General features: G+C 40.5%; 1 protein-coding gene across 8 annotated transcripts in view; it reads right to left on the bottom strand.

The window, feature by feature from the left end:
* FAM120B (family with sequence similarity 120B) overlaps nucleotides 1-12650 on the bottom strand; it is a 117707-nt gene that overhangs the window by 30063 nt on the left and 74994 nt on the right. For 5 of the 8 annotated variants that reach the window (XM_030809995.1, XM_030809990.1, XM_030809994.1 and 2 more), the window contains one exon: nucleotides 2180-2386. The exons of the other annotated variants lie outside the window; for them this stretch is intronic. In XM_030809995.1, the coding sequence (XP_030665855.1) occupies nucleotides 2180-2386 (207 nt within the window). The remainder of the gene's footprint in view (nucleotides 1-2179; nucleotides 2387-12650) is intronic. 8 annotated transcript variants of the gene reach the window in all.

The following is a 12650-nucleotide window of genomic DNA, read 5'->3' as shown; positions in this document are numbered from 1 at the left end:
TTCCCACCCCCCATTTCTATTCCCCGTCTTACCATGTGCAACCTTCCTAATATGTTTGATATGCATCTTTTTGTTTGTATGTATTTTTAGAAAATGTTTGTTTTGGGTGCAAAAAAAAATTAAAAAAAAAAAAAAAAAAGAACAATACTCTTGCTTTAGTAACTTAGCCAAAAACAATAATGTGCTGAGCATTTACTCCTTCTGGTGTCAAGAATTTCTCCTTCTCTATACCGTGTTTTACTTGCAGTTGGTTTAGAACGAGAAATTCTTCCTTTTTAAATCCTGATAATAAACATATTTTGTGGACATCTATTATAATCCAACAAGGGCGTGTCTGGCAAGTCGTTCCCCCTTGGTTGAGAAGCAGTGCAGCCTGCACTGTCCACAGTGGTAACCACTGGCCACGTCTGGTGGGCGTGATTGAGGAACTGAACTTTTAACTTTAATTTTTATCAATTTAAATTTAAAAACTGACACACCATTCAAATATTGGGCAACATTTAAGTGTGTTTGGAAAAACTTGAGTATATAAGTCTACATTGTCAATTGTAAAATTTATAAAATCTAAATGCAAATTAAGTTCCAAAGGAAATTTAGCATTCAAATTGAAAATCTTTAGGTATAAAATTCACGGTGGATTTTGAAGACAGTATGAAAAATGCAAAATATTTTGTTAATGATTTTGTATTGATGACATGTTAAAATAAGTATATTTCAAAAAAAAGACTTGGTATTTCTTTTAAAAAATGACAGCTTTACTGAGATAAAATTCACATACCATAAAATTCACCATATTAAAGTGTGCAGTTGTTTTCAGCATATTCACAGAAGGCTGGAAACATTCCTATCTGGATGAATCTTGCCCCGCCATATATAAAAAAATGTGTGGTACATAGTAGGTGTTCAATAAAGGGCAGCTGTTTGAGAACATAAAAAAAAAAAAATTAGCTGGGCATGGTGATGCGCACCTGTGGTCCTGGCTACTCAGAAGGCTGAGGAGGGAGGATCACTTGAGCTCAAGAGGTGGAATTTTGCAGTCAGTGGAGATTGCACCACTGTACTCCAGGCTGGGCAACAGAGCAAGACCCTGCCTCAAAAAAAAAAGTATGTGTATTACATATGTGTGTGCATGTGTGTGCGAGAAATGGGGAGAGGAGTAAAAAGCACTTCAAAAATTAAAAATGTGTCAGACTGGGTGTGATGCTGCTCGCCCTACCTAAGCATAAGTTTGGGAGTCCTGAACCCTTTTTAAGAATTCTGGAAGAAGCTACAGGTTGAGCACTCCTAATCTGAAAATCCAAAATCTAAAACTGCTATAAGTGGAAAATTCCACACCTGGTCTCATGTGATGGATGCAGTGAAAACACCGTTCCATGCACGTCATTAACAATATTGTATAAAATTACCTTCGGGCTATTGTATAAGGAGTATATGAGACATACATGAATTTTGTGTTTAGATTTGGGTCTCAGCCCCAAGATATCTCACTATGTATGTACAGCTGACCCTTGAACAACATGGGTTTGAACTGCATAGATCACTTACACTCGAATTTTCTTCTGCCTCTGCCACGCCTGAGGCAGCAAGACCCACCCCTCTTCCTCCTTTTCCTCAGCCCACTCAATGTGATGATGATCACCTCCATTTAGTGGACAGTAAATATAGTTCTCTCTTATGATTTTCTTAATCACATTTTCTTTTCTCTAGCTCACTTACTTTATTGTAAGAATACAGTATATAATATATATATATAATACAAATGATGTGTTAACTGACTGCTTATGTTATTGGTTAAGGCTTCTGGTCAACAGTAGGCTCTTTGTAGTAACATTTTGGTGGAGTCAAAAATTATATACAGGTTTTCCAGTGCAGAAGGATTTGGAGCCCTTAACCCTTGCATTGTTCAAGGATCAACTGTATATGCAAACATTCCAAAATTCCAAAAACATTCAAAATCCAAAACACTTCTGGTCCTAAGTATTTCAGATAAGGGATATTCAGCTTGTATTAGCTATGTTGATGCAGAAGCCTGATGCTTCAAATCATGTGTTCCTGGTTTAACGGAATCCTTTATTTGGAAAGCATTAATTTGAAAAATGCAACAGCCGACTTCATGTTTTTTGTGTAGCCTGGAGCTACAGGGATGTTTCTGGTGAAAGGTAGGTGTCTGTGAACTCACATTTTGTTCTAAAAGAACCTCCACAGCATAACCCTTTTCAGATTGCAAGTACTTCTGATGAAAAAGCTTCCCATCAAATACATTCCAGGGCATGAAATCACTCGTCTTCCAGGGGAAGCCACACGCGCTGTTGACTAAAACCAGAGTGGTGAGGCCGCGGACGAGAAGGGAGCCCAGCTGCACGGCTCTGGGGTTGATGTAATCAGGCTGTGGAGACCAGAACACACACCAAAAATGTAAGACAGGAGTCACACATGCGGGAAACAGATCTCAGCACTGCAGTTACTCTGCTCAGAATGGATGCTCGCTCAGTAACTGGACAGCATCACCCCAGCTGCATCCTCAAAGCTGAGCTTCACCAGCTCTACTGATTAGAGGCCTTGGAACAACCTCAGCTGACAGAAATGAGGGTGCCTCCTCAGTAAGAGTGTGTCTTCATCCATCCACCCACCCACTCCAACCTCAGACACTTCCTCAGGCCTGCTCCACATACACAGGCAGTGAGCACAGTGTCTCTTGCCTCCCAGGAACCTCTATGCTGAGAACAGAAATGGTGAAAACTTTGATCCACTAGGAAAAAGCTCACATGATCATTCACTTCTGGATGCATTCTTTCCTGAACAACTTTCTTCAAAGGCAAAGGGACAGACAGGGAAGCCAAGAGAGTATCATTTTAGACACTATTAAGTTTATTGTATTTAAAAATCGTAATTGTTGTAATTATGAGTATTTGTTACGAAAGATCTAACTTTAAATGAACACTTATCATTTAAGAATAAAATGGCTTATGTATCTCACTAGGTTGATAGGCTGATAATCTTTGCAAATTAAGACCATACCGATATGAAGTATTTCTTTTCACTGTCAAGTTTACCTCGATGTCCAACATTCTGTTCTCAAACGGGGAAGCTATCCTAAGATGCTGTAGAGGGTTCCTGCATTAGCGAGGATGCTGCACGAGATACCCTCTACCTCCTGGCTGACACTGGCTCCATGGAAAGTGATACCGATATCTAGCGAGTGTCCACATGAGTCCATAAATGAGGTACGTGAAACTGAATCCGTCATTGTCTGGCTTATCTATGTAGCTCAAATTAACCAAGAGCTATTTTAAATAAAACTGAAATAAATTAGGAAAAAAGTAACAGATATTTTATCCCCTTTAGAAGTTAAGGCTGGGAGCCAAGATGGCTGAATAGGCACAGCTCCGGTCTACAGCTCCCAGCCTGAGCAACACAGAAGACGGGTGATTTCTGCATTTCTGTTTGAGGTACCCGTTTCATCTCACTAGGCAGTGTCAAACAGTGGGTGCAGGACAGTCGGTGAAGCGCACTGTGCGCGAGCCAAAGCAGGGCGAGGCATTGCCTCACTCGGGAAGCACAAGGGGTCAGGGAGTTCCCTTTCCTAGTCAAAGAAAGGGGTAACAGACGGCACCTGGAAAATCGGGTCAGTCCCACCCTAATACTGTGCTTTTCCAAGAGCCTGGAAAATGGCACACCAGGAGATTGTGTCCCGCACCTGGCTCGGAGGGTCCTATGCCCACGGAGTCTCGCTGATTGCTAGCACAGCAGTCTGAGATCAAGCTGCAAGGCGGCAGCGAGGCTGGGGGAGGGGCGCCCGCCATTGTCCAGGCTTGCTTAGGTAAACAAAGCAACCAGGAAGCTCGAACTGGGTGGAGCCCACCACAGCTCAAGGAGGCCTGCCTGCCTCTGTAGGCTCCACCTCTGGGGGCAGGGCACAGACAAACAAAAATTTCAGCAGGAATCTCTGCAGACTTAAATGTCCCTGTCTGACTGACAGCTTTGAAGAGAGTAGTGGTTCTCCCAGCACGCAGCTGGAGATCTGAGAACAGACAGACTGCCTCTTAAAGTGAGTCCCTGACCCCCGAGCAGCCTAACTGGGAGGCACCACCCAGTAGGGACAGACTGACACCTCACTCAGCTGGGTACTCCTCTGAGACAAAACTTCAGAGGAACTATCAGACAGCTGAATTTGTGGTCTCACGAAAATCCGCTGTTCTGCAGCCACTGCTGCTGACACCCAGCCAAACAGGGTCTGGAGTGGACCTCTAGTGAACTCCAACAGACCTGCAGCTGAGGGTCCTGTCTGGTAGAAGGAAAACTAACAAACAGAAAGGACATACACAGCAAAAACCCATCTGTACATCACCATCATCAAAGACCAAAAGTAGATAAAACCACAAAGATGGGGAAAAAACAGAGCAGAAAAACTGGAAACTCTAAAAAGCAGAGCACCTCTCCTCCTCCAAAGGAACGCAGTTCCTCACCAGCAATGGAACAAAGCTGGACGGAGGATGACTTTGACGAGTTGAGAGAAGAAGGCTTCAGACGATCAAACTACTCCGAGCTACGGGAGGAAATTCAAAACAATAGCAAAGAAGTTAAAAACTTTGAAAAAAAATTAGACGAATGGATAACTAGAATAACCAATGGAGAGAAGGGCTTAAAGGAGCTGATGGAGCTGAAAGCCAAGTATCGAGAACTACACGAAGATTGCAGAAGCCTCGGTAGCCGATGTGATCAACTGGAAGAAAGGGTATCGCTGATAGAAGATGAAATGAATGAAATGAAGCAAGAAGGAAAGTTTAGAGAAAAAAGAATAAAAAGAAATGAACAAAGCCTCCAAGAAATTTGGGACTTTGTGAAAAGACCAAACCTACATCTGATTGGTGTACCTGAAAATGACGGGGAGAATGGAACCAAGTTGGAAAACACTCTGCAAGATATTATCCAGGAGAACTTCCCCAATCTAGCAAGGCAGGCCAACATTCAGATTCAGGAAATACAGAGAACGCCACAAAGATACTCCTCGAGAAGAGCAACTCCAAGACACATAATTGTCAGATTCACCAATGTTGAAATGAAGGAAAAAATGTTAAGGGCAGCCAGAGAGAAAGGTCACGTTACCCACAAAGGGAAGCCCATCAGACTAACAGCTGATCTCTCGGCAGAAATTCTACAAGCCAGAAGAGAGTGGGGGCCGATATTCAACATTCTTAAAGAAAAGAATTTTCAACCCAGAATTTCATATCCAGCCAAACTAAGCTTCATAAGTGAAGGAGAAATAAAATACTTTACAGACAAGCAAACGCTGAGTGATTTTGTTACCACCAGGCCTGCCCTAAAAGAGCTCCTGAAGGAAGCACTAAACATGGAAAGGAAAAACCGGTACCAGCCCCTGCAAAAACATGCCAAACCGTAAAGACCATCAAGGCCAGGAAGAAACTGCATCAACTAATGAGCAAAATAACCAACTAACATCATAATGACAGGATCAGATTCACACATAACAATATTAACTTTAAATGTAAATGGGCTAAATGCTCCAATTAAAAGACACAGACTGGCAAACTGGATAAGGAGTCAGGACCCATCAGTGTGCTGTATTCAGGAAACCCATCTCACGTGCAGAGACACACATAGACTCAAAATAAAGGGATGGAGGAAGATCTATCAAGCAAATGGAAAACAAAAAAAGGCAGGGGTTGCAATCCTAGTCTCTGATAAAATAGACTTTAAACCAACAAAGATCAAAAAAGACAAAGAAGGCCATTACATAATGGTAAAGGGATCAATTCAACAAGAAGAGCTAACTATCCTAAATATATATGCACCTAACACAGGAGCACCCAGATTCATAAAGCAAGTCCTGAGTGACCTACAAAGGGACTTAGACTCCCACACAATAATAATGGGAGATTTTAACACCCCACTGTCAACATTAGACAGATCAACGAGACAGAAAGTTAACAAGGATATCCAGGAATTGAACTCAGCTCTGCACAAAGTGGACCTAATAGACATCTACAGAACTCTCCACCCCAAATCAACAGAATATACATTTTTTTCAGCACCACAACACACCTATTCCAAAATTGACCACATAGTTGGAAGTAAAGCTCTCCTCAGCAAATGTAAAAGAACAGAAATTACAACAAACTGTCTCTCAGACCACGGTGCAATCAAACTAGAACTCAGGATTAAGAAACTCACTCAAAACTGCTCTACTACATGGAAACTGAACAACCTGCTCCTGAATGACTATTGGGTACATAATGAAATGAAGGCAGAAATAAAGATGTTCTTTGAAACCAATGAGAACAAAGACACAACATACCAGAATCTCTGGGACACATTCAAGGCAGTGTGTAGAGGGAAATTTATAGCACTAAATGCCCACAAGAGAAAGCAGGAAAGATCCAAAATTGACACCCTAACATCACAATTAAAAGAACTAGAAAAGCAAGAGCAAACACATTCAAAAGCTAGCAGAAGGCTAGAAATAACTAAAATCAGAGCAGAACTGAAGGAAATAGAGACACAAAAAACCCTTCAAAAAATTAATGAACTCAGGAGCTGGTTTTTTGAAAAGATCAACAAAATTGATAGACCGCTAGCAAGACTAATAAAGAAGAAAAGAGAGAAGAATCAAAGAGATGCAATAAAAAATGAAAAAGGGGATATCACCACTGATCCCATAGAAATACAATCTACAATCAGAGAATACTACAAACACCTCTGTGCAAATAAACTAGAAAATCTAGAAGAAATGGATAAATTCCTCGACAAATACACCCTCCCAAGACTAAACCAGGAAGAAGTTGAATCTCTGAATAGACCAATAACAGGTTCTGAAATTGTGGCAATAATCAATAGCTTACCAACCAAAAAGAGTCCAGGACCTGATGGATTCACAGCCGAATTCTACCAGAGGTACAAGGAGGAAGTGGTACCATTCCTTCTGAAACTATTCCAATCGATAGAAAAAGAGGGAATCCTCCCTAACACATTTTATGAAGCCAGCATCGTCCTGATACCAAAGCCTGGCAGAGACATAACCAAAAAAGAGAATTTCAGACCAATATCCTTGATGAACATTGATGCAAAAATCCTCAATAAAATACTGGCAAACCGAATCCAGCAGCACATCAAAAAGCTTATACACCATGATCAAGTGGGCTTCATCCCTGGGATGCAAGGCTGGTTCAACATATGCAAATCAATAAATGTAATCCAGCATATAAACAGAACCAAAGACAAAAACCACATGATTATCTCAATAGATGCAGAAAAGGCCTTTGACAAAATTCAACAACCCTTCATGCTAAAAACTCTCAATAAATTGATGGGACGTATCTCAAAATAATAAGAGCTATCTATGACAAACCCACAGCCAATATCATACTGAATGGGCAAAAACTGGAAGTATTCCCTTTGAAAACTGGCACAAGACAGGGATGCCCTCTCTCACCACTCATATTCAACATAGTGTTGGAAGTTCTGGCCAGAGCAATCAGGCAGGAGAAGGAAATAAAGGGTATTCAATTAGGAAAAGAGGAACTCAAATTGTCCCTGTTTGCAGATGACATGATTGTATAGCTAGAAAACCCCATCGTCTCAGCCCAAAATCTCCTTAAGTTGAGTAGCAACTTCAGCAAAGTCTCAGGATACAAAATCAATGTACAAAAATCACAAGCATTCTTGTACACCAATCACAGACAAACAGAGAGCCAAATCATGAGTGAACTCCCATTCACAATTGCTTCAAAGAGAATAAAATACCTAGGAATCCAACTTACAAGGGATGTGAAGGACCTCTTCAAAGAGAACTACAAACCACTGCTCAATGAAATAAAAGAGGATACAAACAAATGGAAGAACATTCCATGCTCATGGGTTGGAAGAATCAATATCGTGAAAATGGCCATATTGCCCAAGGTAATTTATAGATTCAATGCCATCCCCATCAAGCTACCAATGACTTTCTTCACAGAATTGGAAAAAACTACTTTAAAGTTCATATGGAACCAAAAAAGAGCCCGCATCGCCAAGTCAATCCTAAGCCAAAAGAACAAAGCTGGAGGCATCACGCTACCTGACTTCAAACTATACTACAAGGCTACAGTAACCAAAACAGCATGGTACTGGTACCACAACAGAGACATAGATCAATGGAACAGAACAGAGTCCTCAGAAATGATGCCGCATATCTACAACTATCTGATCTTTGAGAAACCTGACAAAAACAAGAAATTAGGTGAGGAAAGGATTCCCTATTTAATAAATGGTGCTGGGAAAATTGGCTAGCCCTATGTAGAAAGCTGAAACTGGATCCCTTCCTTACACCTTATGCAAAAATTAATTCAAGATGGATTAAAGACTTAAATGTTAGACCTAAAACCATTAAAATCCTACAAGAAAACCTAGGCAATACCATTCAGGACATAGGCGTGGGCAAGGACTTCATGTCTAAAACACCAAAAGCAATGGCAACAAAAGCCAAAATTGACAAATGGGATCTAATTAAACTAAAGAGCTTCTGCACAGCAAAAGAAACTACCATCAGAGTGAACAGGCAACCTACAGAATGGGAGAAAATTTTTGCAACCTACTCATCTGACAAAGGGCTAATATCCAGAATCTACATCGAACTCAAACAAATTTACAAGAAAAAAAATAAACAACCCCATCAAAAAGTGGGCAAAGGATATGAACAGACACTTCTCAAAGGAAGACATTTATGCAGCCAAAAAACACATGAAAAAATGCCCATCATCACTGGCCATCAGAGAAATGCAAATCAAAACCACAATGAGATACCATCTCACACCAGTTAGAATGGCCATCATTAAAAAGTCAGGAAACAACAGGTGCTGGAGAGGATGTGGAGAAATAGGAACACTTTTACACTGTTGGTGGGACTGTAAACTAGTTCAACCATTGTGGAAGTCAGTGTGGCGATTCCTCAGGGATCTAGAACTAGAAATACCATTTGACCCAGCCATCCCATTACTGGGTATATACCCAAAGGACTATAAATCATGCTGCTATAAAGACACATGCACAGGTATGTTTATTGTGGCACTATTCACAATAGCAAAGAGTTGGAACCAACCCAAATGTCCAACAACGATACACTGGATTAAGAAAATGTGGCACATATACACCATGGAATACTATGCAGCCATAAAAAATGATGAGTTCATATCCTTTGTAGGGACATGGATGAAACTGGAAAACATCATTCTCAGTAAACTATTGCAAGGACAAAAACCAAACACTGCATGTTCTCACTCACAGGTGGGAATTGAACAATGAGAACTCATGGACACAGGAAGGGGATCATCACACTCTGGGGACTGTTGTGGGGTGGGGGGAGGGGGGAGGGACAGCATTAGGAGATATACTTAATGCTAAATGACGAGTTAATGGGTGCAGCAAAACAACATGGCACATGGATGCATATGTAACAAACCTGCACATTGTGCACATGTACCCTAAAACCTAAAGTATAATAATAAAAATAAAAAATTAAAAAGTAAGTTAAAAAAAAAAAAAAGAAGGCTTCATTTACTAAAATAGAAGCTTGCTAACCACTGTAAGAAATTTGTCATGAACTGAGATTATCCGAGAGTTAATCTAAGGTTTAATCAAAATGATTTTTGTTGCACAGCACTACTTTATCCTAAAATAGTACTGTACGACACTTTCTATTGTACAAAATTATCCAAAACAACACTCGTTTTTAAAAAGAGCAACCATTATACACGTACACAGGGCTGAGCAGATGCTAACAGGATGTGTTAGTGAGAAGTGTATTTCCTATAGAAGCCTGAAGGTGACTGCCATGAACAGGTACTGAATTTAATCAAGTATTTTTTTTAGCATCCACTATATCCTTTTTCTTATTCATTGTTATTTACAATGGTTTTCAAATGTTAAATCAAGCTTGCATTCCAAAAATAAACCCAACTTGGTCATCATGTATAATTGGTTTTATATATTGCTGGATTTGATTTGTTAATATTTTGTTTGGAAGCTTTATTTTCATGAAACAGACTGGCCTAAATTTTTATTTCTTGTGAGTCTTTGTTAGATTTTTGCATCAGGATTTTGCTGGACTGATAGAAACAGTTGGAAAGCCTTCCTTCTTCTTCTGCTCTCTGGAAGAATGGGCGTAGCACAGCTGCTGGTTCCTCCTTAGGCGTCTGGAAAAACTCACAGGGAAGCCCTCTGATCCTGGGGTTTCCTTGTGGGCAGAGTTTTCATTTCAGATTCAATGTCTTCAGCAGACATGGAACCATTCAAGTTTTCTAGTTTTCTACTTCTTCATACTTCAGTCTTATTAGGTTGTATTTTTCAAGGAACGTGTTCATTTTATCTGAAATTTTTTAACACAATTACTCTTCATGGCACACATTTTACTTGAAGTTTCAAATGTATTGGTATAAATATTCCCGCATCTCTCTAGTCTGCATTATCTATGTAAGCAGATGTCCCTTTTTCATGCCATATACTGGCAATTTGTGCTTTCTCCTTTTCTTGATCAATTTAGTAACAGGTTTATCAGTTTTATTCATCTTTTCAAATTAACTTAAAAAAAGGACTTAATGTTTTTAGAACAGTTTTAGGTTCACAGCAAAATTGAAAGGAAGGTACAGAGATTTCCCACATACCCTCTGCTTCTCTACAGATCAGTGCCTCCACCCGCCAATCCCTGGAGGACACATTTGTTACAATCGACGAACCCACACTGACATGTCCCTCAAGACCACAGTTGACACGAGGGTTCACTCTCGGTGGTGTACATTCTGCGAGTTTGGACAAATGTGTAATGACCTGGACCCACCATAAGAGCACCATCTGGAGCAGGTACACTGCCCTGAAGTCCTCCTGCCTGCCTGCTCAGCCTCCCTACCCTGAGCCCCTGGCAAGCACTCATCTTTCTACTGTTTCCACAGTTCTCCCTTTTCCAGACTTCCTATAGCTGGAATCAGACAGTAGGCAGCTTTTTCAGATTGGCTTCTGTCACTTAGTAACATGCATTTAAGTTTCCTCCATGTCTTTTCATAGCTTGATAGACTTATTTTTAGTACTGAATAACATTCCACTGTCTGGATGGACTACAGTTCATTCATCTAATCACCCACTGAAGGACAACTTGGCTGCTTCCAAGTTTTGGTAGTTACGAATAGGGCTGCTGAAACTTCTATGTACAGGTTGTGGTGTGGCCGTAGCAAGGGGCGCAGCTACTGGACTGCGTGTTAAGACCTGTTTAGCTTTGTAAGAAACCACCTCACGGCCATACAGAGTGGCTGCACCACTTTGAATTCCCACCAGCAAGGAGGGAGAACTCCTGCAAATGACGTAAATAAAACCTTTCTCTATTCTCCATTTATTTCCTATTTCACTAATTCCTGCTTTTACTATTTCCTTCCTACCTACCACACTCCCTGAGTTTGATTTTTTATTAATTTATAGAGATGTATACTTAGATCACTGACTTTTTTTAAAAGTATATTCATTTAATTCTACAAATTTCCTTCTCAGAACAGCTTTCAGCTTCATCCCACACATTTTTTATGGACAATATTTTCACTGTCATTCAAAATATTTTATAATGCCCACTGTGGTTTCTGCTGTTTCCCTGTGAATTATTTAGAAGTGTACTATTTTAATTTCAAATAACTGAGAATTTTAACTTATTGTTATCACTGATTTCTAGCTTACTGTGGACAGAAAAAAGATGGATGATTTCAATTGTTTGAAATTTGCTGAAGCTTGCTTTATGAGCTGTCATCTAGTCAATTCTGGTAGATTTTCCATATGCACTGGAAAAGCGTTTACTCTATAGCTTTTGGGTGCAGGATTCTATATGTCCGTTAGGATGAGTGTGTTCACTGTGTTCAAAATGTGCTCAAAAATTCGAATCCATACTAACCTTCTGTCTGTTTGTCCTATCAGCTCTTGAGAGAGGCTTTGTTAAAGCTCCATAGACTTCCTCTGCAGGGGCCAGACAGTGAAGAGTTTAGGCTTCACCGGCCCCCTACAGTTTCTGTTAGATATTCTTTTTTAAACCAACCCTTTAAAAACCCCAAAAGGCATTCTTAGCTCACAGACCCACACAAAAGCAGGCCAAAGGCCAGACTTGGCCTACTGGCCACAGTTTGTGGACCCCTGTGCTCACACGTCCCACTGTGATTACGGATGCGTCTGCTTCGTTTTTCAGTTGTGTCAGTTTTCATCTGATGCATCTGGAAGCCGTGCATACTAACTTACAGATCTAGAGAATCCGGAAATGACCCTGCGGCGCTGACCTTTCTTCTCAAGTGTCCCTTCTTCCTCTCATGGCCGTTTCTACCTGAAGTCCACTTCTGATGCAGGCACACTGGTTTCTCTGGGTTAGCAGCTGCATGGAACAGCTTTTTCTGTCCTAAAACTTTTAATTTCCCAGTGTCCCTGAGACCTTAGGTATCTGTTTGGTTGGTGAATTATTTTTTAATTTTTATTTTCAAATGACTATAGATTCACAGGAATTGACAAAGATAGGATAGAGGGCCCCATGTATCCTTAACCAATGGTAACATCTGACATACTACAGGGCAATATCCAAACCAGGAAGCTGGCATCAGTGCCACCCACAATCCTTATTCAGGTTCTAGGCAATTTCA

The sequence above is a fragment of the Nomascus leucogenys genome, chromosome 3, assembly GCF_006542625.1.
Source record: "Nomascus leucogenys isolate Asia chromosome 3, Asia_NLE_v1, whole genome shotgun sequence".
In the NCBI taxonomy this organism is placed as follows: domain Eukaryota; kingdom Metazoa; phylum Chordata; class Mammalia; order Primates; family Hylobatidae; genus Nomascus; species Nomascus leucogenys.
Note: the sequence above shows the minus strand (reverse complement) of the source record. Positions and strands in the feature narration are given on the sequence as shown.